The 27,919-nt window shown below is 41.2% G+C and overlaps 1 protein-coding gene across 4 annotated transcripts; it reads right to left on the reverse strand.

Moving 5' to 3' along the window:
• On the reverse strand, nt 1-27,584 carry mgarpa (mitochondria localized glutamic acid rich protein a). 4 transcript variants are annotated; one of them, XM_049586267.1, is made up of 8 exons: nt 27,342-27,584; nt 24,104-24,204; nt 21,713-21,818; nt 14,601-14,618; nt 7,650-7,946; nt 3,156-4,162; nt 2,829-2,875; nt 1-2,634 (listed from the first exon to the last, which is right to left on the reverse strand). In XM_049586267.1, the coding sequence occupies exons 1-7, from the start codon at nt 27,415-27,417 to the stop codon at nt 2,840-2,842; spliced, it is 1,641 nt and encodes a 546-aa protein (XP_049442224.1). In that variant the 5' UTR covers nt 27,418-27,584; the 3' UTR covers nt 1-2,634; nt 2,829-2,839. The 4 variants fall into 4 exon arrangements, with proteins under 4 accessions (XP_049442224.1, XP_049442225.1, XP_049442226.1 ...); XM_049586268.1 differs by having other exon boundaries at nt 7,650-7,943; nt 27,342-27,583; XM_049586269.1 differs by lacking the exon at nt 2,829-2,875.
• Between the last annotated feature and the right edge of the window lie 335 nt (nt 27,585-27,919).

Below are 27,919 nucleotides of genomic sequence, written 5' to 3' on the forward strand. Positions count from 1 at the left end.
TCATGTTGAATCCCTCTTTATTTTGAAAAAACAAGAAAAACAGTAATGTGTGAAACAGTCACAGTTTCTGTCCTTTACCAAGTCAAAGGTATCCTTTCATGTCCTATTATAGAAACCTGCCTACGACCATCAAGGACACATCCATTTTTAAATACATACCAACAGACGAGTTCAATTCTTTCCTCAGTGATCTCTGATCTATTCAAAACACTGTACACAAAGCTAACAAATCCAGAAGTTAAACAGTAGAGACGTGAAAATCTGAGGGGGAATCGGGAAAGAGAGGACTATAGCAGAGCTGTCAAAGCATTTCACACTGGAGACTTTACTTCAAACATTAGCACATCAGTATCACCACTGTTCAGACTTCCTGCAAGCCTTTAAATCACACATCCATACAGATCAGAGTGCTAGAACAAGGCAAGAAAAGCTCCTCCAAAAGGACACAAAAGCAAAGAGCAAAAGAACATGCTTCTTATCCCTTCTCTTATTCAACTCACTCACAACTGTTTCTCCCATGACGCTGAGCTACACTCATCAGTCTATTAGTTTATCAATGAATAAGGAGATGTGAATAAAAAGGATACAAGAAGGACTTTTGCACGATTCATATTCAGTTATATTAAAGTTTAAAAGAGATTGTAACTTCATATCAGGCAGATGTCCCTATCAGTTTGTACATTCGCTACATAATGAGATTGTCTGCAAACCTGGGGGAACAAACTCACCCAAAAAGGTAACTCAACACTGACTACAAAGACGAACACACCTGCTGCGCTGCTCTCCATGGGTCACAACTTTTAAAGTTTGTTTCCAGTCTGGCCACAGCCCAATCAATGATGTCACAACTGGGGTTTTCCAACAGCTGTTGAGGGCAAAAGACCTGCTGTGACATCAACTGAGGTGTGGCCAGAAGTGAAACATGCTTTAGAGTTGAAACCGAATGAGAGCGGTGCAGCAGCAGCAGCTTCCTGCTGTTTCAGTGTTAAATGACCCTTTAAAAAGGAAGAAAAGTCAAGGGAAATCCACATATGTTTGCCTTATTTCATTGTACAGGATAAGTTAAAGTGATCAAATTACAGCTTCTGAAAAATAATGTGCTTACTGAAGTCAGTGGCTTAGCAACTGTGCTGTTGGCTTAGGAACTGTAACACTGTGACTGCATCAAGAGGAGGTCTGGAGTGTCCTTTTAAAGACTGAAAACACAAGAACAGTGAGGTAGCAAGGTGGCTGCTGCATATGGGCTGTTAAGTCTGTGCACAGAGTGTTCCTTCAAAAAAAAAGAAACCACAGCACGTGTTTCCAGCTGTTCATCGTCACACAAAGAGAAGCAGAGGAGAAACCTGAGGTAAGGTACTGTAAAGAATGCTGGTGGATAAAAACACCCCTTGCTTCTTTAAAAGATAACACTTGGCTTCACACTCTAAGTAACTGGGGAGAGACTGGGTTAAAAGGGGAACACTGGTATTTTTCAACCTGGAGCCTATTTTCTCTTGTTTGTGCCCAAGTGACACGCAGGAACAACAACTTTTAAAAATGGTGCTGTATTGAGAGAGAGAGCTGCAGCCGGCAGTGGCAAAACAGTCAAGGTGTTTGGTTTTGCCACTGACAGGCTGTGTGTCTGACAACATTACGGAAAGGACCCTACAGAGAAATTAAACGTTTGTCTGTTCTTTACAAAAGGTATCGTTCTGAAATCTCTTGAATTTTTTCATATTGTGGAAATCAGGTAATTATTTAGTTGTGACATTAAAACTTTTAGATAAGAGTGAGATCCTTTTTCTGTACCCCATCACAACACACCATTACCGGCACTCCTCTCTCCAACCCTCACTTGCATTTCCACTGTTTTCTTCCTGCACGAGTCACCTCATGAGATTTCAGATTGAGACTTGGACACAAAACAGACTGCAGAAAGCAAAAGCTACAGAAAAACATTTAATTTCTTTGTAGAGTCCTTTCCATACTGTTGTCAGACACTGATAACAAACTGATCCTGTCAGTGGCAAAAAAGCACTTACAGTGAGCATAAACTGACTCCTGCAACAAGTAGTTGCATTGTAGCCTGCAGCAGTCTCTCAATACTGGACCACTTTCAAAATTGCTGTTCTCATTGGTCACTTAAGACACAAAAAATGGGAATATAGGGTCCAGGTTAAAAAATACCAGCATTCCCTCTTCAACAGGACATTGTGAGGTGTATCAAATATTCCACTGGAGTGATTTGAGGCAGTAAACTGTGTAACAGTAAGAAAAAGGGTGAGTGAATGGCTCAGTTTTGTCCTCAGCAGTAAACAGGTTGCAATTCTTTGAAGTTAACGAAGAACTGTTACTGGGGATACTAACAGATAAACCAGAGATGTGTTCAACTACTGACTGGGCTCATCTAGGACAAGAGAGTCAAGACATGAAAGTCAGTGTGGAGTGTCACAATAATGGGCACTGCCAATATGTTGGGATGACAGTTCCATAAAGCAGGCATTAATCTAAACATGGTGCTGTATTTGTATCTTTACACTGGAACTACATATTAGTCCCTTGCAGTTTTACAGGTAAAGGGAGGAAGGAAAAGTGTTGGGTAAAGGCACATCCTCTTCTTCTGCAGGACTGAAGTCATCTTTCAAGAGCTGTTCACTGTGATGGAGGACAGAAACACAAGTCAATAGTATTGTACACTGTCTGTGTCTAATATGAATACATTAAAAAAAAACTGTACATCCCATAAGAGTATCTGAGCCTGTAGTATAGCAATGTGGATATGAAGGGTGAGAAGTGTGTCATGTCCACAGCCTACTCTATCATGGTAGAAATAATTAAAGACTCAGTACCTTACATGGAACTACTGCATTTGCATCCTAAGAAGACGCCGTTTACCCTGAGTAGCAGAGTTTAAAAATCCATGTTAGAATGATTTTTAAAAGCCCACACTGATTGAGAGCAGGGGTCAAAATTTCATTTCATTACATATCTATGCTATGCTAAAGCATTCTGATTATAAAATGGGTCTTTATGACCCTTTCTGAAAACACTGTTACACTGTACAACTGAGACTGAGACATGAGGAATCTAGTCCTGTTACTTCTATACTGATCAACATCCCACCATGAAGTCTTTAATCAACCTAAGAACAGTCTAAAAACAAAGTTAAGTGGTACCTCAGAAGCAGGGGTATCATCATCATCTGGGGCTGGGATGAGTCTACCGGTCATGGATCCCACTCCCAGCACCTTGGGCCGTTTTTCAACTTCAGGTGTTCCTTCCAGAACCACAACAATGTACTCTCTCTTGGGACCTTCTGGGTTCTCCGCAGAGCCTGCAGCTCCTTCTTTCACCACAGGACTCGCTGCTTCTGTAACAGGGGCTGCTGCAACTTCTACTGGGGCCTCTTCTACCACGGACGCAGCATCTACTGGTGCAGGGGCTTCCTCAACAACGGGTGCAGCCTCCACTGGTGCAGGGGCCTCTTCTACTGGTGCAACCTCCACTGGTGCCGGGGCCTCTTCTACTGGTGCAGCCTCCACTGGTGCAGGGGCCTCTTCTACTGGTGCAGCCTCCACTGGTGCCGGGGCCTCTTCTGCTGGTGCAGCCTCCACTGGTGCAGGGGCCTCTTCTACTGGTGCAGCCTCCACTGGTGCCGGGGCCTCTTCTGCTGGTGCAGCCTCCACTGGTGCAGGGGCCTCTTCTGCTGGTGCAGCCTCCACTGGTGCCGGGGCCTCTTCTGCTGGTGCAGCCTCCACTGGTGCAGGGGCCTCTTCTACTGGTGCAATCTCCACTGGTGCAGGGGTGTCTTCTGCTGGTGCAGCAGCCTCTTCTACTGGTGCAACCTCCACTGGTGCAGGGGCCTCTTCTACTGGTGCAGGGGCCTCTTCCACTGGTGCAACCTCCACAGGTGCAGCTGCCTCATCTGCTGGAGCAGTAGATTCTTCTGCTGGTGTAACTTCAGCTGGTGCAGGGGCTTCTACTACTGGTGCAACAGCCTCCTCCACAGGTGCAGGGGCCTCTTCTGTGGGTGCAGGGGCCTCCTCAACTGGTGCAATGTCTTCAACAGGCTGTGCCTCTACTGGTGCCACAGACTCTTTGATGTCTTCAACAGTGGGTGCCAATTCTTCACTGACTTCAGTTATTTTTGGTACCTCTACGGCAGAGGCAGCTGCCAGGGCCACTGAAACACAAAATCCAGCCATCCAAACATCACTGATGCCCAAGTTATATTTTTCCACATTTAGCTCACACAACGTGCGGTAGGTAGCCAAAGATAGCATTTGTGAGACAGTTTTAGGGATAGAGAATCTAGTGGCAGCAAATCTATCTGGTTGATTGTGACTACATGCAGGTGTCATGTCAACCCCCAGCAGTGGAAGAAGTTGAAGAGAAACAGAGGCGTTACAGTAAAGCGGTGCAAGTCATTACGGGCATAGATGTAGAGCCACAAACCAGTGAAGATTCTCCACATAATAGGAAAAATACACAGCTGCCAACATTAATTCTACATAGACAAAAGCAGAACAGCACACCCATTAATAACTGGCAACTTGGGTGGAGTTTGGACACGCTGCTTTAAACTCTTGGAAATTCTCTGCAAGAAATAAGTAAATCTGAGGACAGTTGCAGTGCAGTTTCTACATCAGCACATACCATTTTTGAGTAAGATCTGTTATATTTGATTAAGGGTGTATTGTCAAGGATACAGCATCTATTGGTCTGGACATGTTATAGAAATCACCAGTCGTCTCTGGTGAACAAACTATACATTTTAGTACCGCAATTTCTTGTTACTAATTGACCAAAAAATGCAGTAGTGTTGATAAACGGCATCTGTGAAAAGACTGGCGACTTTTAACATTACATGTTTGTTACTGAGATTCATCAGAGGGAGCCTGAGATTTCTGTTGCAAATGACTGCTTCTCTGTAACTGCTGTGCGTATGACAATACAGAACTTGAAACATACCGCTGCTCATCTTGCACATAAATTCTTAAAGGTGAAAACGCACTGCCACCGCTGCAGTACAACCTGACGCGTGCAGTGCTACCCCTAACACTATGGGTGGGAATCACCAGAGGCTCCATGATACCATATTGTCACTATACTTCAATCACGATACAATATTATTGCGATTTTAAATGTCTTGCGATATGCCAAGTATTGCGATAAAACACACTGCGATAGTTTTCAGTCTGTTCATCTCACTTGCAGTTGCAGCAAAATGCATGTAGTAGACTGAAAAGCAACTGACCTTTACTCAAGTAGGCTGTCTAAAGTTTAATTTGTATTTATAATATTAATAATTTACATTTAAAAAAAAAAAAAAAAAAATCGATAAATGGCACTGTGGCGATCCGATATTGCCACTAGGGATGTCCCAATCACATTTTTTTTTCATCCAATCTGTTACAAAGTCCTTTATTTTGAAACCGATACCGAGTCCAATCCGATACTTTGTGAATGCAAAAAAGAATGCATCCAAGTTGTCCCATAAGGTTTGTTTTTTATTTTAATAATATCCAAAGAGCTTATTGGTGGTTCAGCAGCACAAAATGTAAACAAATTCTGAATTGTAAACAAATGGTCCCTCCAGAGTTGCTGTAGGGCTGTGGTAGGCGAAGTTCCGCCGTTAGGTGTGGCTGTGTTGCTCGGAATGCAGAGAGTTGCGGTGGCCGCTGAACCTTTTGTCTCGACTCCTGTCCGTTTATTGCTCATTAGCTGCACTCAGTTAGGTGAACCCAGGACGCTCGCTGTTACAATACATTGGAAAGCGGAGGCAACAATGAACAACACAGATGAAAAACCTGGCCATTTTTGTTGATTTCATTCCTCCAATCTTTTATTACCGATTCAGATTTTGTAAAAATAACGTGATCGGTGTCGATGCCTGATCCGAGGATCCCTAATTGCCACACAAAAATATTGTGATACTACGCTGTATCTAGAGCTGCTAAGGGAGCCGGTATGTACAAGAAGAGAGTGAGTGGGGGAAAAATGCATTTAATTCCCGGTGACAGGGGTGGGAATAGGACAGTGGTGTGAAGTGCCGCAGGACCGTCCATCCAGGAGCACTGACGCATGTCTAGCCACTGCCAGTGTGGGGTTATACACTGAAAATAATGGGGGTATTTTTTGACGTGCGCTGTTCACATCTGTTGTGTTTTGGCCTTAAAGTGAAAACCATGCAAAAAGTAAGGGTTGTATCTCGATGAACAAAGAAGTCCCAGTGCATTTCTGACAGTGTAGCAAAGAAGAATTGGGTGCAGAGAGCAGTGAGAAGAAAATTTAAAGTATTTGAAATGCATTTCCACGTTACTGTGAGCATTTAATCAGGCTGATTAAAATGCTCACCTCAAAAGAAAAGAGCAGGCTTGAGTTTAGGTTCACTGAAGACTTGCATTCAGTATGAGAGGACAATTTAAATAATTTATAGAAAATTATAACATTTATGATGGGAATTTAAAAATTTGATTACTAAACTGGAATGAATAGCTAGAAATGTCCTTACTTAACGTACGTAAAAAGACCAAGTCAGACAAATTAAAGACGGCAGTAAACCTTTCCGGCTTCATAAAGGTTTTATTGTATGACTTGATGAATTACTGTAAAATGTTCACAGTGCTCATTATCCAGTTATAAGCAAAATAAAAATATGATCACATATGGGTTGAATCACTTGTTGACCTGATGAGTTCTTATGAGTTTCACATTACACTTAAGGAAAAGAAAACACTGCAGCGGTTACACAATTAGTACAGAGCCATCTCATCTTGCTGTAGAATAAACACAACTGTTTGATAGTTTAAGAATAAACAACCTGCTCTGTGATACCTGAATGAAGTAGTACAACATTACAGAGGTTTCAATGAAATACAGCTTTTGATCAAATCTCGTAAAATTCCATTAGGGACTTCATAACAAAAATATAGCAATGTTATCACAGTATTTAAGGGGTGTTCCTGCTTGTTCCACGCTTACTTCCTTGTGTGTGGTTTGTTGAACCTGATATAAAGCCTGTGGTATTCTCACAGGGATTAGCTGGTTTTTAGTCATGTTAACTGTGTGAAATAAGGCCAATCTTTATGAATGTTACTCAGAGTGATCACATTTATTTCACTCATAACTGCATATGAGAGACCTAACTGACACTTTGGAAATGTCTCACTCTGGTGTGCAGCTGTAAATCAAGAGGAGCCTGCTGAGGAGATCTCTTTGCTGGCTTTGATATCTCTAGCTCCCATAATAATCTGAACAAATATAGACATCTCACACTGATCTATGCTGCACACCGAAACAAAAAAATCTTAAGTCACCCTTACATAAAGAAACGCTCAGTTCACACATTAATAACCCTCTCAACCCACTCCAATAAATAAAAGAGAAACTATACATTGTCAGGAAGATAAGAGTGCTGAATAAGAGGTGAACCCCAGCACCTGAGGAGAAGCAGCTAACCTCTAGTGGATCTAGACAGTGACTGTAAGTTACCAGTTTTATTGATCCCAGTGTTGTGAGGGAAGAAAAGGACCTGCTGTCAGCGGCTCTTTAATTAAAGTGGTTTAAGGATAGTTAGATAGGAAGTGTGTGTGCGCCTCCCTGTAGTGAAAGTGTGACACCTCAGGCCTCAGAGGCAGCTGCCTCGTCCTCAGGTGAAGAGGTCGTACCGTTGCTTTCGGGTTCCTCAGCAGCGACAGCGGCCGGTTCTGCAACAGCCTCAGCAGCCTCCTCAACAGCTTTGGCCGCTTGAGCCACTTCTTCTGCAACTGTCTCCACTTCGTGCGCAGCCTCGGCAATGCCCTCTGCCACCTCAGCAACAACCTCAGCGGCCTCAGCGACTGCCTCTGCGACTGCCTCCTCTACAGTCTCAGCCTCGCCATTAGCAACTTCCCCAGCCTCCTCTTCGCCAACCTCAGCCTCTCCACTGGCTTCCTCAGCTGCCACTTCTTCCTCCTCCTCTCCTGCTAGAACACAAGAACCAGAAGGAGTGGATCAGCCAGAGCATTGGTTTGATTCACGGGGCTAACAGTGAGCAGCCAGCAGTCAGCAACCCGTCCTAATCAATATTAACCATTGGTGCAGCCACTGTGTGTTCTCTACAGACACATGCAGTTTGGAAATGCTTCATTTAAGAGCATAAACCAAGCAAAACATCACTCTTTAAATGTGTGTTTTGATTAAAAACCGCATTAAACAATATTTTTTATATATTATCTGTAGCTGGGTTTCCATTCAAACTGTGCCAGAGCCCCGACACATCAAGCATCCGTTGCCCTCGTGTTTGCGGTGTGTCCAGCACCATTGGAACTATTTGGCCCTTGTCTGCTGTATTCGGCCTATTCAGCGTGATGAATTGGCGTTGAAGCCAGTGGAGCCCGTCTGTAAGTGAAATCACACTGTTTGAAAGCTCATGAGAAACTGCACTGCAGAGAGCTAACAAGACACCTCAAGTCAAAATGGCCTAAGATCAAAATAAACTTATTAGGTATTGAGCTCTTTAGCGGGAAATGTCTGTAATTGTTTGTATTATTGTTCATATCCTTTGTTCTTACATGTGGTATGTTGTTAGTGGCCAACTACCATCCTGTCACTCTTCCGTTTTTTCTTTTTGAATGTCGACTTCAGACTACCGCCGCCTGCTGGTGTGGAGAGTTTTTCGTCTCACAGAATGTGCTGGTTGGCAGTAGTCTTTGTGGTACGTTCAGGTGACACTTTTTGGCCGAGACACGGGCGACATGAGGTGACACAACAGTCGGCTTACGTCGCCACTACTTGTTTGATGTCTGTTTGGTGTGTCTGGGCCTTTAAACCACACACACACACACAGAGAAAATTTGATAAAATGTTTTATAATACCTGTTGTACTACTACTGTTGTAGTAGCTGTCACTTTTTATTACAAATTCAAATTTCATTTTAATGTGGGAACAAATATTTGACCAGTCATTATCTTATTAAATTAAAAAAATCATTCAATTTACAGTCTGCAAGAAAAAAAACAGCATAGTTTTTGATCTTTAGGATTGAGTAATTGTTACAAGGTGAAAATTCACCCTCTAAGGCTCAACCCCAATAAGCCCCGTGCCCCTACTATTTAGCCCTTAGCCCAACATTTTGCTCATTCCCGTCTAGGGGTAGGGCGTATTGATTCTTGTTGGGACAGAGGGGCAGGGCAAAGCGTTTGGGCTACAAGGCCCTCAAAATGGACGTTTTCCCAGAGGCACACTCCATACTGAGTGTTCTGAGAAATCATCTGCAAGATGACTACACTAATTTTTTTTTCATGACAGTCTCGCTTTGGGACATACTTCCATGTCACATTCCACCCCTTTGATGACATATGACAACTGAAATTGAACTGCAGTCCAGCAGCAAGAGAGAGAGACTCACAAACAAAGCGTCACACACTGATGCACAATAGTGTGTCAACAGGCAAAGCACGTGTTTGAATCTGCAGGGCTCCAGACCATGACTATTTAGTCACATTTTGTGACCATGGAGCACCAGTGCAACTTGCAATAATCATTAATATATGAACTGGAGAGCAGTTGGTTTGTTTCCAACTCAGTGACTACACTCATGTTAAATGGCGCCACGCCAACAGTTTAACTTACTGAGATTAACGATAGCATGAGCAGAAGAAGCATGTGTCTTTGTATCTGCAGGGCCCCAGACCACGACTATGTAGTCACGTTTTGCAACTATGGAGCACCGGAGCAACTTGCAGATACAGTTATTAGTTTGTTCTAATTCATTCAAACTTTTTTATTTTTTTTAAAGTGACAACTCTACAATGTAGATAACAAATGTGCCGATCTGCTCAGATTTGTCAAATGTCAGGTACTTTCAGACAGCGAGCAGTTGTTGCCGAGGCCTTCGCTGTTTTTAATGTAAAATAATGCAGCAGTGCCACTTTCCTGAACTTGCACTGTGTGTAACAGCTTTGGGAAAATGAGACAGGTGGACAGTTGGATGGAAACATAGCTACTGACAGCTGATCGTATTTTCCCAGCAGGCTGATCCAGATGTACTACTTCTAAACTTAATACTTCAGTGAATACTAAAGGCAACACCATCATCACATAAACTGCATGCAAACTCAAAGACAGGAAGGATCATGACAGACCAGAGAAGAGAGGGGAAGGAAGGGAGGTAGAGGGGTGGGTTAAGGGTGTGGGGTAGAGGGGGTGAAGTTGAATTTTGGTTCTTACCATCCAGTTAACAAGCTATGTATTATCTGGAACTCTGAAAGTAAGTCTGACAGTGAGACAGCCAGGTAGGTTGTGCGTCTTTAATCTTTGAGACATCCCTCCACCATTTGCTCTACAGTAACGATTAACACATATACACCAAGTTGTGGGAGACTGGCCCAGGAGTCAACTTTAACTTTAACTCTAGTGCTCAACACTTGAGCATTAACTATTGGGAGTGATAATAGCCAGCTAGCACATTTGTACTTCTGCTGTTTCCAGAAGTATTTTTCCCCACTGTAATTTTCCATTTCAAAGGTTTCTGCTAACGTTACCTCCAATGTTCTTGAACCCTAAAAACACTTTAGACCCCTGTAAAATGAAACAATACCGACCACAAGTTGAGGTAAAGGCCATCAGTTTCAACTGTTTCAAGTTTGATTCCGAGAAATGTTTTTGCGTCTCAGCTCCCATTGCTATGGGGAAGCAAAAAGTTTGAGCTGTAGCAAATTCAAAACCTTCTTTGTTACATTTGATTTTAAAACACTGTGCCATAGTTAGCAGAGCCATTAAAAATTGATGAAGAATCCAAAAAAGGAAGTTATCTGAGGTGCTGATTGTATTATTAGGTTTCTGAAAAGCATCAACTTTAGCATCCACAGCTAGTGGATTTAACATTTCAAACTCAGTTTTTATCATAATGCACCTTTGGAGTTGCGGTTAACTGTGAAAGCTTTACAAATATTAAGTCTCACTGAAGAATAATATATATGAATTATTTTTTAAGTGGCCATTGAGACTGCAAATGAGGTAAATATATATCACTGACCAGCAGATACATACACTGTATGTTCACCTGGAATAGTGCTAAATGTAAACCTGGCTACATCAGCTCAAACAGCCCCTGAGATGGTGCTAATGGAATACCATCACTCACAACAGTGCATGCTAATGTGGTAGCATGGATAGCTTTGCTCAATAGTTATGTTAATCAACTGGCTAATGTCCCACAAAAACAAAGTAATCTTTTAACATTCAAACTAAGATATAGTCCACTGATAAAAAAAAAAATAAATCTGTCAAGTGGTTTTGGATACTTCTGTCAAGTCCATTTATCCTCTTCACAGTTACACATTAACATTTAGCAGCAAGAGGCAAAAACTGAAGAAAGGAGCACAGAATCAATATCCTCCACAGAACTGTCCCGAGGTTTAAAGCTGAGTAGAGCACTCTCTTTCTTAGCAGTACAGGAAGGGAGGAAGGAGGAGAGGGATTTTGTTTTCCTGTTCAGATCCAAAGAGTCCAGTTCTAGGACGAATATCCATGCGGCCACAGAGGACCTTAGCTTTACCATTACACTGAAAAGAGTAAAGACACAAAGAGTTAGAGAAATGGGAAGAAGAGGTCTAATTTTTTTTTTTTAAAGCCAGATTTAATTTACACACCAAAGTCATTGTCAGTCTAAAAACCACCCACAGAAGCTTGGTATGTGAAATGGCAAAAAAATGGGTATGGGCTGCTTTAAAGATGCACTGGTGATGTCGATGGTGAGTGCTCTGAGAAGAAGCTTTTGTCATTAGCACATATGACAGTTTGTCTCACTTGGAGCAGAGATGTCTTCAAATTGACTCAAGTTTGGAAGAAAACACAAGACCTTATTTATCTAAAGCCCTTCCCCACAACAGGAATAAAGAACACAAGAGTGAGAGAAAAGAGGGATTGAGTGGGATCAAAGGAGGGGACTGGTTTGGTGACTAAAGCCTTTTGGCAAGGAAGATAAAATTCAGAGGCAAGACTCAGGTCAGATAGGAAGACAAGTGCAGCCAATACATGTTTCCAAACTAGAAATTACTCCTCTGAAGTTGGAGATAAAATGTACAACTTCAGGGTAGGATGAATTACAAATATGGCTACAGCCAAAGCTTAGCTACTCAGGATGCTGTAAATGATTGTGATGCGCAATATGTGTCTCAGGGGCAATCCCCTGCACCATTTACATGTATGTGTAATTGTTACATGTATTCTGCTTCTTAACAAATCACAGAACCTCCCAGTTGATGTTGTGAAGTTTAAGACAATTCATACCCATTTTCCACCAAATTAGCTCTGGTTCTTGAACTGGTTCTGTTCAGGTTTCTTGGAACCTTGGTGCTATCTAGCAAACAAGCCTGACTGTCCGTCAGTTTTGGGCAGAACAATTAATAAAAGGATCAGAAGTAAACAGTATTAACAAAACTATCACATTAATTATCTGAGAGCCTTTGTTCTGTTATTAGAAATATTTGTTCTCATTTAACAGCACGGACCCAACGATTAATAAGATGTTTACACGAGACTCCATCCTCTTTCCAACCTGTAGAATATGACACATCTACTGATGTTGTCATGGTTTACACATTAGGTAAAAAAAAAAAAACCTGCTCTTTACAATTTTTTGGATTCAGAATGCTCCGAGCAGTTCAAAATTAGGTGTGGAAACCAGAACAGAACCCATGCAATATTGGTGGAAAAGGAGTTTCCTCCTTATTTTCTTTTTGTTTTAACTCTTCTACTAACCCTGCTTTGCTGTTCTTTTGTTATATAAAAAAAAAAAACGAGTTCACCATCAGTAGAATCCATTATTGTCCCTGTATTTTGTGTGATCTATCCGAGCCAAATATTAACCATTCAGTGTGTGTCAAATGCACACTTTTTGATTGAGGAAAGTCAAATAGGGCAATCTGAGTCATATATAATATCAGCTTTAGGGGAGCTCTTAAGTTTGCAGCACAGTTAGCACTGATGTAGATGAAAATCCTATACTTTTAAAATGAAGTGGAAGTTTTTAGGTCATTTTACAATTACAATAAATTGCGATATTTGTTTGGCATTTGTGAAATATCTTCAGACAACCTGCTGAAAAATTGGAAGGAGGTTTTGTTTTTACCCTAATCACCCTCTGTATTGTCCTGAGGGTGTCACTACAGGAACACTTTTGTCCAAGATGGAAGCACGTTATTCTCTGGAGAGCAGGAAGCAATTTTCACTGCAATCTGCCAATTAGATTTTGACACTAATGGTGTACTAGTATAGATTTCAGCCCTCGGCACAAATTCTAAAATGGGATGAGAGTAGTGTAGTATCTTTGTGTATGTTTACATGCCCATTAATATTCCACTATCATTCCAAATGACAATATTCTGAATTTGATGCGGGTCATGAAAACAGTATATTTTGTTTGGACTTTCCTTTCTTTGTTGATGTTTACAGCACATTAAAAATATACATCTCGACTGGGGGTTTTTCCACAGTTTACAACACACGGCGTCCTGTCCATTTACGATCAGCTCTGTGTGTTTTCATGGTTATGTTGTACACAAAGCAACCCGCAAACTGTTTGCAAGGCTGAGTAGTCATGCATGTCTCAAATAAAAAGCCCACAAGGACACGCACAAATATAACGCCAACCTTTTCAAGTAGGTATATATAATATTGGCATGTCATCGGTATCAATTGATATTGGCTTTAAAATGGATTGACCAACATGCTGATAATATTCGTAAATCATCGGTATTGGCCAACATGCTTTTTCGTGTTTAGCACAATTAATGAATATAGCATACACTGAACAGTATTGTATTTTATGTCTCCTTCTGCTGGTGGGCCATCACAATAAGAGTATGCGTGCATACTATGATGTTAATTCCACTACAGAAGAGAGGTCTGCATAGACAGGTAAAACATTTGTTCATACACCCTTGCTTTTTTGATGTTCCAGATTTCTTCTTACTTCATTTCAATCAGGTTCCATGAGGCATTTATTTAAATTTCATCTTACGTTTTTATGTTGTCTGAGACTTTCCATGAATGCATAAACATGCATTACAACAACTGTTTGAGCCATATTAAGCGATGCCCCAGTGTTCTCCTGACTCCAGGTCAGTGACCCTTTGATACATATTAATTGTGTCGGTTGCTTGGACCCCACTAGAGTTACTTACAAGTCAAGTTTTTAAATATTCTGCTGTGCTCTGACTACCCCCATCTCTACAGTGGCAGTATGCAGCTGTAAGAATTTACAGTTCCCCCTGTTAGCTTTACCTGACATGATATAGCACTGTAATCTTAAAATAGGTTGTCATCTTTCAGACTACATTTGTCTTTGTTGGATGTGACTGTCTGCTGCTACAATCACATCATTCCCATTTTATGTGTAGCTACCTTAACTTTTTCACTCTCGACTGTGTAATTTTGGAACTATGAGTGGTAAAAACATACAGTGATTTGTGTGATCATGAGCTTTCGGTGCAACTAATGTTGGAATCAGGATAGTGAAATTATTAAAAGCACAATCAAGCCCATGCCAACATTTCCTTAACTCAGGACAACATTTCAGTGAGCATTCAGGCGGTGATAATGAATGCTTAATATCTGTGATGAAACAACTTACCCTCTTCTTCATCCCTGCCTGTAAGAAAACAGAAACATCAGTGTAAGTTTCACACAGAAACAAGATGCAGCCACAGTGGCAACAGATGAGCAGTAAAAAAAAAAAAAAAATGCAGGGTTTAGCAAAAGGAAGGAGGTGTCTGGACAGACTCTGGAACATGTTCAAGTTTACAATCTGTTACAGCTTAAAAACAAGGATATTTGATACACATTTCAATAAATTGGTTTGCATTTGACATGCTGGTCACATCATTTTACCCTTGTAGATGTGCTTTTTCTTAAAAAATATTAATAGTTAAATGGAGATTTTATTTGTCATATATTCCACAAGATTTATCTTTTGCGGAGCATGAATGCACTCTGTTAACTTCTGCCGATTATATTTTAAAGATGCTTGTGTGAAACTGGGATATGTGGTTTGATAGTGAACAAAAGAGTCTTTGAAATCATTAATATTCATTCTGTGGAACTAACTGGAATTTAACACTCAGCCCAATGGGATTGTTTCTTACTGTATGTAATAGAAAACTACATGAAATAAGTCATCTTGATAGCAGCAGTGAGCATGACTCTGCAGAAGCACAAGTAGTTTATAGGGGATGTATCTCTTATGCATTCGTGCCTGTACACAGTGATGGTATGAGTACACTGGCAGTTGGTATATTTGCTCTATTCAGTATCTCTAACGTATCTCATGAATCTACAACAGAACATGGGCAGTTAAGAGTCCGCCAGCCAGAACAAACAAAAAGCCAGCTATCAGTGATCACAAACACTGATATCATATTCAAACACAATACACAGAGTCGTGTGTGCTGGATCAGAGGATGTTTGTGTTTAGAGGAAATTAGTTTGTGTCAGGGAGGGGAGGGGCTTTAGAACAGGGAATTCCAGATGTACTCAAAAGTAAAGACTGTCTCATGTTATCATTTTGTTTGTTGTTTTTTTGTTTTGTTTCTTGCTCTATTGTGTTTCTTTACTGCTTTCTACTGTCTTTCTTCACTGCACTCTACCTGTTTCTTTACTGTACTCTGCAGTGTTCCTTTACCACAGTCTACTTTGTTTCTTTACAGTGCTCTTCTGTGTTTTGTCCTTCTCAGCCTGCTGGTGTTGCAGCACTTCTTTCATTTACTGTTTGAATGCATCAGTGAATGTGGCTGAGTTCAGAAACTGAGGTAGGTAAAAGGGATGGATGCACTGACCTACAATTGTAATTAGCATTAGCAAAGAGTAGTGTCCAAAGCATTCAGCAGGGTTCCTTTTAGCCTGTGCTGAACATTGCTTTCATGGCTTAACATGACAACCATCACAGCCAGGTTTTATCAGCTGTTACCAATTAACATCAATTCTGTTAGTAAGATGACATAACAAAATGAAATTTGTCTGTTTTCTAGTTAAAGTGCTCCCTACAGCAGTTGGTTGTACTCAGCCAATGATTATGGCTGAGTGGTGTTACTGAGTGTAGGACCCTACACTCAGTAACACCACTTTCACCATCTCATCTTCTCCATGAAAATGGAGTAAACTCCATCTGCTATAACGATCATCTGTGGTTAAAAACTCAAAAATAAATAAATAATTAATAAAGTAAAATAGTTGTAAGAGGACCTTGGTTTGTTTTTTTCAAAACCAAGGTCAAGATGTCCACACTCAATGCAGCAGCAGTTTTCTGCCAACTGTAATTCCCTGTCTAATTAGGGTTGCAGTTTCTGACAATTGTAGATTTATCTATTGAATATAACCTAAGCACAAAGTAAGGATATTTGTAGATTTTTTTCTTGTAACAATGCTTCTTGGCAATAAATATTATACCGTTGGAAAGCCTGTTTATTTCTCTTTTAAATGGTGCCACATTTGTAAGGAACATGCATTTGTGGGATGAGCAGCAGAGCTGAGTATGTGGGTTGTGCCCATGCAAAATTAGCCAAATCTTCTCTGCCAACGCCAATCGGCTTTTTCTTGCTGTTGCTATTGACTCTTGTTTTGAGCTTCTGGTACCCCCCAGGTGCTGACAATCAGTTAGGTGGGCCCTGCTACAGTGGTCAGTTGGTGTCTGCTCTAAGAATCAGCATGCCACTTTTGACTGATCTGGATAGGGCGCGTGCAATAGGGCAACTTCAAGCTGATGTTCTGCAAAACCAAGTTGCGGCATTATTTGGAGCGAGCCCAAGTACCATCTGCAAACTGAAGGCCAAGTTCCATATAACGGGGGATGTCAGAGTCAGGCCGCGAAGTGGGCGTCCCAAGAAGACTGTTTCCTCATCCTGTCAGCACTTAGGAACCGTAGGCAGTCTTCTACAGATTTGCAGTTAAGGTTTGCAGGACGATATGGCAGACAGCTCTCTGTCCAGACAATCTGGAACAGACTGCACGCAGCCAATCTCCAGTGTCATAGGGCTGCAAAGAGGCTTGCCATGACTGCCCTTCATGGTCAGGCCCGTTTGCGCTGGTGTCAGCAACACGTGCACTGGAACCTGAACATGTGGAGGAACGTTATGTTCAGCGGTGAGTTCAGATTCTGCCTATGGCAGTTGAATCGTATGGTCAAAGTGTGAAGAAGACGTGGACAACGCTTTGCTGCTTGCTGCACCGATAGAGTAACATCTTTTGGTGGAGGCAGTGTGATGGTGTGGGGCGGCATCTCCCTCATTGGAAAAATGAGGCTTGTCATCATTGGAGGCAATCTCAATGCAGAGAGACATCGAGATGAAATTCTGAAACCAGTGGCAATCCCATATCTCCACAGTCTGGGACCGAACTCTATCCTCCAAGGAAATAACCTACCAAACACAAATTTCCTTACTTTTTGTGCTTAGTTTATATTGAATATCAATGGTTTGGTCTATAACATTTCAGAAAAATATCCATCACAATTTTTTCAGATCCCAAATTGATTTAGTCAAACAGATTATACAATTTCCAAGAAGACCTAACTGATAAAGCACCCTGACAATAGTCCAGATTTCTTCTAATTGGCTTCAAAACATCTAAACTGATTTGAAAGCAATTTAGCAGCAGTGGTAAAAATACACACGTAGGTCAGCTAGCAACATGGCTCTGTGTGTGTGTGTGTGTGTGTGTGTGTGTGTGTGTGTGTGTGTGTGTGTGTGTGTGTGTGTGTGTGTCTAACAGGATGGCTCTCTCCCAGCAGACTGAGCTGGGCAGCTATGCTCAGTCTCTATATTTGTGTGTTGTGTCAGTGAAGTTCACTTACTGCTGAAATAAGCAGGAGATAATCTGAGACTGTCCCACAATCCTTTGCTTGGGGGTGGACTCAATCTGTTTGCTCACAGTAAGGCAGAGCAGCCGCAGGCATAAATGAGGGCTTATTATAATTATCCTCAACATTGTTTTAGTGCAAGTCCTATTGTTATCGGTAACTCAGCTTAGACCTTTAGCCCCTGTCATAAACCTAGATTTACACTGTGACACAACAGTCTGACATTAAGCACAGCTACAGTCAGTGTCTGCATTTCTTGATTAACTCTCAAAAATTACAGAGAGAACACTGATAAAGAAAACAAGAGCTAAAGAAGACTGGTCACAGTGCTGTTTATCTTCTCAAGATGCACTGATGCTCATTTCTGTTATCAAACAATACAATTTAGTTGTTGTTTGTATTTGTGGTCAAATAAATCAATTTGTGTTTCAATTAAAGACAATACAGTTTTGCTTAGTCCAATGAAATGTTTTGACTTTCATCCCCTGTTAGCCCTCATTTCAGCACCAGGAGCTGTCCACAGTATGATCCATTAAGCCTCTTACTGTACATGATGCAGAACAAGACAGTCGTGTTGTTCTCCACATGGGATATTGGTTATTAGATGGTAAAACTGTCTCACTGTCATTCATTCAGGCAGTAGGATTACCTTATGTGTGGAACACTTTGTTTTTGACAGTTAACCATAAAATCAAAAATCTGTATTTTTCCTCTTAGCTGCAGTGCTATTTATTAGGGGTGGGCGATAATACGACAATAAGGTATCCCACGGTATCTAAAAATAGCAACGGTATCAGTTTCATCACCATCATTAAAAAATCTGCCACCCATATAGGCCTATAGGGGCCTGATATAATATTAAATATAATTTATTTAATGCCTAAATAATGAGTGTTTGTCCAGCTCCTATGTATGTGTGGTTGAGTTTTCAATTTAATACTATTACAATTTAAAACTAACAGTAGGCTTTAATGTTTCTCTTATAACTGCCCTTAACTGTTGTCGGGAGATGACATTTGATAAAGTTTTTGGATGTGACGTCTTCACATGACAGCTTGGACGTGAGAGGGAAGAAAAGTTGGTCGCCAAAAAAAACAAAACAAAAATAAACACACAACTTCTGCAAGCAGCAGCAGGTCCAGTGGCCATCAGAGTGAAGGAGGGAGAAGCGCAGCCCGAACCACCCAGCACTGCAGCCAAAGTTGTCAATCCACTACGTGCTGTGCTCCAGATGGAAGAAGTAAACATGCTGTTTTTTTCTGGCGGAAAACCTTGAATAGTTTTGAAGCATAGGATGCTGCTATAGCCTAGTTATCATTATGCTTTGTTTTTATTTCATTTTCAATGAAGAGTAGCCTGTTCTGAGGAAAGTTTGGACTCGGAGAGGCTGAACTTTTCAAACTGAAGGTAGGCTCTAAAAATAAACCAATGAACAGTCTTTCCCGTTGCGTTCTCAGGATAGGATTATATATGCCCATTTTCAATAATGCCTTGTTATTTATTGTTCTGTTCTTCTTATTTGAAGAGCCCTAGTACTGGATGCTGTAGAGCTGTGCTTTTAATTTGATTTATGTTGATAGGATCTAAAAATAAACCATCAGACTATACCCGTTGCGATCTCAGGATATGCTGTATAGCACACATTATCGTTACTGCCTTTGTTATTTATTGTTACTTTTTTATTATTTGATAAGCCTATAAGTATTGGATGCTATAGGGCTGTGTTTTGATTTAACTGATTTGTGCTGATTACTGTACTGAAGTGGACTGTAGCCCACAGACAATTTGTTGTTATTTCATTCTGTTTTATTTGGTTGACTGTGGTATTTGCGTATTTGTTAATAAAACTTGTTAATGTTGTACATGTTTTCTTGTTATTTTTCAGTATTCTTAGGCCTATGTAATGTTTGCTATTCTGTTTCTGAACAGTATAGGCACAAGCCGACATTCTGGCAACTCCCTCTGAGCCCTTCAAAGTGATTTTTAATTAGTCACGGTAATACCATATACCCCGGGAAAATGTGGGGAAGGTTTAACAGTAACAAAATTTGGATACTGCCCAACTCTACTATTTATTAATCTAGACTGTTTTGGTGGGAGTTGCCGAGTGTTGGAGATATTAACCAAAGAGATGTCTGCCTTCTCTCAAATATAATGGGACTAGATAGTAATGTCTGCCTGTGGTGCTCAGAGGGCAAAAAAAAAACAAAAAACAAAACAAAAAACAAAACAAAACACACATTAAAAAAAAAAACTCAGCAGTGATGTCTCTTTCCAGAAACAATGACCCAGTGACTCAAGATAATCCACAGACCTGGTTGTGAGCAGTTTCATGTAGGAACTGTTTTCTTTCTACCTAACTAGTCCTGCCAGCTATATCACTGAGCAGAAGGAGGCGTGCATCTACTAATGGACAAGAGGCTCGTGACAGCGCAAGATGTAAACATCAATGGCGTCTTCCAGTGGTGCTAGGTGAGCTAACAGTAGATGCACACTTCCTTCTGTGCAGAGATACCGTTGTAGTGTAGTTTGGTAGAAAGAAAATAGTTCCCTCATGAAACTGCTCACAACAAGGTCTGCGGATTATCTGAGTTACGAGGTCATGATTTCTGGAAAGAGACACTGCTGTTGTGTCTTGTATTTTGGCAAGTTGCGCAATGGGAGCCAGGTGCCATCTAGTCCCACTTTTGTTTTGCACCAATCTAGGCAATGTGACTTAAAAATAATACTGCAATATTTTAGGCTATATGGTGACACATGATATATAATGTTCTGCAAATGATTACGATTGCAGTTAGGTTGAATATAGTAGCTACTGTCATATTAAAGTTAAATAAAATACTGTTATAATACAGTTAAACGAAGTATTGTTATGTTTAAATAAATCAAAGCAGAAGTGCAAGTGCTTTTATTTTCAAGCACCCCGCTAGTCTTGATCAGGAAGTGTTGATGTTTTTGCTTTGAACTTAAAGCTTCCGGTCAACAGACATTAGCAGTTAGCAGAAAGTTAAGCTGCTGCACTGTTAGCATGATGATTTATTCACTGTGAGCTGGAAACACACTAACAGCTCTCCACTTTATATATTTATGGTATTTGCAAGCTGCAGTGGTGCTCCATGGTTGCAAAATGCAACTAAATGTAGCGGTGTGGAGCCCTGCAGATAAGATACATGCTTTGTCACACGCTATCACTAAGGAGAAAGTGGTGTGGATGGGGAGAGGAGTCTTTCCTTCGTGTGTGTGTGTATGTATGTATGTATGTGTGTGTGTGTGTGTGTGTGTGTGTGTGTGTGTGTGTGTGCCAAAACAAACTGGATTCATAAATAGCACTACGGGGAAGAGGAAAAAAATGTATTTTTGATTTTGGGGCAACCTGTTCCTTCAAGCCCATTAAGCCAACATATCTTTTCCTTCACAATCTGCCAAATGTTCTTCGGCCAGGTACAGTCACTGGCTTGCAGGGAGCACTTAAACCAGACAAGAACAAAGTTTCATTTTAACCAAGTTACTGAACAATGACTGGACACGGGCAATTATATTCCTTGCTGGAAACTTGTCATCTTACTACCACAAAGGCAGCCATCACTGTGGGCTAAAGAAATTATTATTATTATTTATTTATTTATTTTTTAAAAAAAAGCCTGTTACTTAAAATCAAAATAATTTGCTAACCTGGAGGCAGATCTAAAATAAAACCAGCTATCAGAAGACCAAACACTAACCTGAACTGTACCTATACACAAAACAAGTGAGTAAAGTTTTATCAAGAACTATTTTTAGCTTCATATAATACAATCCAGGAGCCAGTGGAGATGATTTGGTCTCTGATCACCTGTAGTTTAGTCTGGTACAGTAGGTAAAAAAAAATCAAGTTGCAGGTGAGGAAAACTTACTCTTAGGTGGCCATGGTTTAGGTACCCACTCTGTCTTTGGTCTGGCATTGATTTGTGCCACACGATTATTGAACCGGGCGTTGTCTGAGGTCACAGTGTTGTATGCCTGTGGAGAGAGGAAAGAGTCTAAAATCTGAAAATTTTCTTAATTTCTCATTCCTGAAATGAAATTATGTAATTTTATATGATTAACTCATTTGTTGGACTCAGACAGTCAGGGTTTGGTTTGAGTGATGGACTGCTGCCTTCTACATCTGGTAGGGTTTTCCTATGGGCCAGAGTTGGTCCACATTACCTGCATTGTGCCAAGCCAGCAGGGGATAGCTGTGATGCTTTGCTGTGGTTCTGTGTACTGCCACCCTGTGATGTCCTTCTCGCTGTCTGTACAGCTATGTGACTAGTCCAGGAGGAACGAGGACTAGGAAGAATTCTTTGTTACAAAAAGTCTCTCTGCGTTTAGCTCTCAGTTCTTTTGCAGCTTCAGACTGAATGTTTGAGGTTTGGAGTTTAGTCTCACTCCTGTGATCTGTCCGCAGTCTCCGATCTCTGATGTGAGACTGCAGACAGCCTGATTTTACCGATCGCTTTCAACAGTATCGGAGCTGTGTTAAGCTGCTGCTGATGCAAACCCATTCTGTTGCTGTTCACCATAAAAGCTATCCACTGATGAACAGGCAGGATGCTGTTTTAGTGAACGAAGAAATACCATGTGTTTTTCACCAAGGTAGCAGAGCTTCATTAACAGTGCTAATCTTGAACAGAAACAGGTATGATCAAGCAGATATTGACATATTCTGTGCTGTTTGGTCAGTGTTTCAAAATATTGCAGGGAAGAATATTATAAACACGGACGCAAATAAAAAATGTAAGTATTTGAATTTTAACAGCCATTGAATACTTAATCTTTAAATGTTAACACCACTAATTTCACAGAATTGATGTATTTTACTTTGAAAACCATGTATCTGAATTTTGGTTCTGGATTCACCTCTTTGAAATTTAACAATATTATTTTTATTGATGTTCACAAATTCCGATCCAGAAATTCAAGTTGCAGGACTTCAAAAAATAATAAAATCAGGTTGCTCAATTTTGTTCAGTCAAGTCAGATCCAAAAATTCAAGTTTATGGAGAACATGTCACAGTGAAGTTCACCTTTGACTTTTTGGATATAAAATGCAATCACTTAATTTTATCTTATTACACATTGTAGATTTTGTCACAATTAGCTCATGAATTCTGAGTTATGCCTATTCACTTCATTCTTGAGTCTAAGTGGATGTTTGTGGAAAAGCTGGGAGGAAAAAAAAAAAGCTTAAAAGGGACACTGTGTAGCGTTTTCAGTTGTTTATTGGCAAAAATCGATGTCTGCATTCATAAATGTCATCATTGGTGAATTATTACCTCCACCGATAATCTGACTTATTCTTGTAAAAGGAGAATTTCAGATTTGTTTGTACATTGGGCGGGTAATTCGTTTGGGGGGTTTCATAATGATCTGCCATCTTGAAAATACATCCGCCAGCAAGGGACATATCACACTACCAGGGAATAACCCCGCCTTCGGCGTTTTCATTGAGAGCCAGGCCAGCGCTGGTACACAGTGGCTACCATAGTTGCAATACACATTTGAAAAAGTGAGGCACTAGAGTGCGCTATCCGTTTGAATTCAATACACCGTTTCAACGTTATGCGAGAAATTCCTACACATGGTGGCTTTAAGGCTTTCTTGAGATATCAGGGTCACAAGAATGAGACAGGAGGTCACAGTGACCTTGACCTCTGACCACCAAAATTTAATCAGTTCATCGTTAAGTTCAAACAGTCATTTGTACCACATTTGAAGAAATTCTCTCAATGTGTCCTTGAGAAATCACGGGAATGGGACTGACAAATGGACAGCCAACCCTAAAACATAATGCGTCCAGCCACAGCTATGGCTGGCGCAGGGGCATAAAAATTTCAAATAGCAACGTCTGGGCTACCCAGCCTATCCTACCCTGGGTAGCCTGAATGTTGCCATTTGAATTTTTATATTTAGATAAATGGTTTTCAAAGTAATATTTTCAATTCTATGACTTGAGTGGTGTTTAAATCTCAGTATGAAGTACTCAGTGGCTGTTAAAATCCAAATACTTATGTCTCTTACATGCTTCCATACACAAACAGAAACAATAACAGTGAGCTGTACAGAGCTGCATGCTGGCACTGTTGTTTGTGACTGAGACACCTCCATCACATCACCTTGCTGCAGAAAAACTGCACAGAAAAGAAAAAAAAAGATGCTAGCTAACAAAAGGTTAGCTTTGTCAGCTTATTTAAGGTTAGTATCATCATAGTATCTTGTCGAAGTTACTGAAATGACAAAGTGATAGACACAATACAACTTACGTATGACACGGCACCGACAAAAGCTCCACCACACAGCAGGGTGTAGACTATGTTCTCCCCAGACCCACCAGGAAGTGAGGACATCGGTCGCTGCTGCACAACTGGAAAGGGTTAAAAGGTCACATGTTAGAGCGCTCTCAAACCTGTCAATATTTTATTCATGCTTATTATCCTGTTAGGGGTCACAGAGGGGCTGGTGTCTATCCTGCTGACACTGGGTAAGGGGCAGGGTACACCCTGGACAGGTCACCAGACTATCACAGGGCTGATACAAAGAGACATATAACCATTCATACGCAATTGAGAGTCACCAATTAACCTAGCCTGCATGTCTTTGGACTGTGGAGTACCCAGAGACAACCTATGCTGACACAGAGAGAACATACAGACTCTGCACAGAAGGGCTCTCCCACCCCAGGGTTCAAACCAGTAACCCTCTTGCTGTGAGGCAACAATTCTAACCCCTGCATCACTGTGCCGTCCACCCGTCAATTTGGTAAATTAAAATTTTCCTTAATCTTATTAGGTCTTCTACCTTTGACCTTTGTATGTATTAGAGGTTTTCTGATTTTCTGAAAGGACTAAAGTGAAAGAATACAAATGATTCAAGAGGACAATCAACCTTACATTCACATCAACTGCCCTGCCTTTATGTGCTCCCACTGCCATTGACCCTGGTGGCTTTAAAAAGATCCAACAGGATAGGAATAATGTGCTGCACAAACCCCTAAGCTTCGGCTCTTTCTCCAAGTGTTTTCTCACCAATCCCTTTAACACTAAGGTGCTCGACTGGCCCATGATGCCTCCCACTCTGATTGGATTTAGCACAATAGATAGATTTAGATTGCCAAAAATATGCCTGTCAGTGCTTGTTTGACACCTGCAAGGTGTCGCATTCTACGCCACACCCTTGGAAAGAGAAGATATTTGTTTTGTTTTGACCTGTTTCAAACACGTATTGCAAGGAGCTTTAAATACCGAAGTAAGTTTTAGCAAAGTCCCTGCTGCAGTCTCGGGTGAACTACTCCTGCAGCGTTTGACTAAGCAAAACATCTGTTCCTGTTTAGCGGAGCATTTTCTTCCCTGATGGAATACTGTAAAAATACAAACAAGCACATTTTGTCTACAATGAAAAACACTGTCAGGGTCCACTCCTCTAATACTTTTGACATCAGCTTTCACTTAAACCCTCCACAAACACCTAAGAATCATGCTTACAACAAACTACATGCGGCTGAACACAATTTAACACAATTTGTTTGGTTTAGAGATGATGGATGTCCAAAAAGACACACACACACACACACACACACACACACACACAAAACAAAAAGTTCTATCCTTAAATCTGGCTAGGCCTCAACTTACTATGAGAAAAAGTAAAAGTCCCCTGCTACTTTTGTTTTTAAAGGATGGGGGTGCACGTGTTCTAAATATTAGGGGGGCATGTCCGTCATCTTATTGTTTGTTAGTAGTTTTTTTGGAGAAGTTAGGGCCAATGGAGTTTTGACATGTCCACTGTTGAGGGTATTAAAGTCTTCATATTCTCAGGAACTAATCCATTGTCCCAGGGTTCTGACACTGCTCCCAGTCACCCTGTTATTTATACTGGCTAATCGGCTCAAGTAAGGCACGAGTGAGTGGGATAAGGTGGTGAAAATTCATGACCACTGGAGGGGACGCAGGTCAACAAGTCACAGGATTAGACCATGATACAATCTTCTGGTTAAGTGGGACCACTGGAGTGGAGAGGGGCTGTGTATGTGTCCCATCACTGAATGGATTTTAGGTATATAGTGGACATTATGTTGATGTAATCTCTTTAGAGGCCCCCAGTGGTGCCTGGCAGCAAGACACAGGACAAGCCGTACTGGGAAGGCTTGTCATGCTACCGTCTTTTTTTAGTCATGGACTTTATGTTAGGGCATAGAAGCCAAAAGGTGACGCCTGAAGCAGTCAGGTCAGATAAAGGTGGGGCAGGCTGCACATTGGGAAGGACAGGCATTTTGGAGAAAAATGATTTTTAGATATGTACCATGGAAGTGTAAAGGCTGCTACAACTGACCATTCAGAGGCAAAATGTAGCCAAAAATGAGCTAAAGAATGCAAAACTCAAGGTCCACTTATTGCTTTCACAGTTGAGAGTTCGAGAATAAGCTTTTGTTATTTAGTTACATTGTCACTTACTTAGCTTGCCTTAAATTAAGATTTTCTCGTTGTCAACCACCACCTACACTAACAAACAGCCACCTATAGTGGTTAGCTGGAATGATGACTGGTTCGGATCGCGGGTTCATTCAAGGTGCAAGTAGAACCCATAGCAGCACAAGTGATGATGGGTAGTGATTACAGAGCACCCATATGCTCCCATGTGCCAACACCCACCGTTGCCAGTGTTTCCATTTATCATTCAAAGTTATGTAAGGTTATCAGAGAAGAAGAGAGAAGCTGCGGCCACCGACCGGTTCGTGGCGCCCGCCTGCATCAACTGAAGGTATAGCTCGTATAGCTGCACTCTTTACATTAGACCACTGTCACACGAGTACACCACGTGACTGACAGCGGCAACCATGTTTCCACGCTACACACAGTCCGGTGAAGGTCATGCACACATGTACACATGCCAAAATCATAGGATACTTTCAATGGCCTTAACTTCACGGAGGAGAAATTGTACTGTCGTTCATTTGTATTGGTGTTAATAGTTCAGCCCACGTTACACTGGTAAGAACCGGAGCACGTGTCGTATATAAAGTATGGAAACAAGCTGGCAAACAACGGATTAACTAACAGATCTGATGTGGCAGACTGCTGCCCTGCGTAATACTGTGGCACTGTGTGTTTAGTGTCATTAGAAAATACTCAGAGGCTCAGAGTATGCCCCCATCTCAATGAGGAGAAACATACACTTGTGTCCTAATGAATAACACCACTCAAATATGAGAGACCAGAATGCACCACAAACACATTTTAGCCCAGCTTCAGCAAAAAAAAAACCAAAAAAAAAACGAGTTGACCTTCACATCCCAAGCCACAGATTCTCCAGCTTGATGCGGCTATGCAGAGAAATTCACACGAGGACACAATGTACTACTCCACCGATTTAAGTGGAGAGGCGATAGATGACAAAGAGAACACGTCACTTTTAACGTTAAGCACGGGGAGGTTGGGAAAACGAGTAAATTCTTCGTATAACTGAGGTTGTATTTTATTACAATGCCAGGCTGATGAAACTCACCATCCCGGGGCAACCTGTAGGCTGCTCTCCGCGCCACAGGCCCACACCTTTGCCAGGCCGCTCTGCAGGAAAACATCGCTGCTCTCCGAGGGCTTCTGTGGGAATGCTGCAGTTTCAGCAAACGCTGGATGAATGGCTGGTCTGGTCTGGTCTGGTTAGAGAAGCGTGCGAGGAGGCGGAGGCCAGAAATCGCCTCTGTTGCGCAATATATGTCGCGCGGCGCTGTTGTATGAAGGGTGATTAATGCCACAGACAGAAAAACGGAAGATGACATGTATGAGGAATTGTTAACAGCCCAGAAGAGAGGGCGGTTGAATTTATGAGAATAGTGGCTAAAGCCACAGAAACAAAGGAGGATGTTTAAAGAGGGGTGATCAGTTCCGCAGGGAAGGGGGGATTTGTGAGAACTAATTACAGCAAAGCAGTAATTTAGGGGGTTGCCACTAGGAATGAGTAAGTACACCATTAACTGTATCTGTATAACCATCACATTATAACTAATTACACATATCTATATCAGTATAGGACAGAATAGACTGAGTTTAAACCAAAAGTGGGTTAGGCTGAACGTTTACATG

This window comes from Epinephelus fuscoguttatus, linkage group LG9, assembly GCF_011397635.1.
Source record: "Epinephelus fuscoguttatus linkage group LG9, E.fuscoguttatus.final_Chr_v1".
Classification (NCBI taxonomy): domain Eukaryota; kingdom Metazoa; phylum Chordata; class Actinopteri; order Perciformes; family Serranidae; genus Epinephelus; species Epinephelus fuscoguttatus.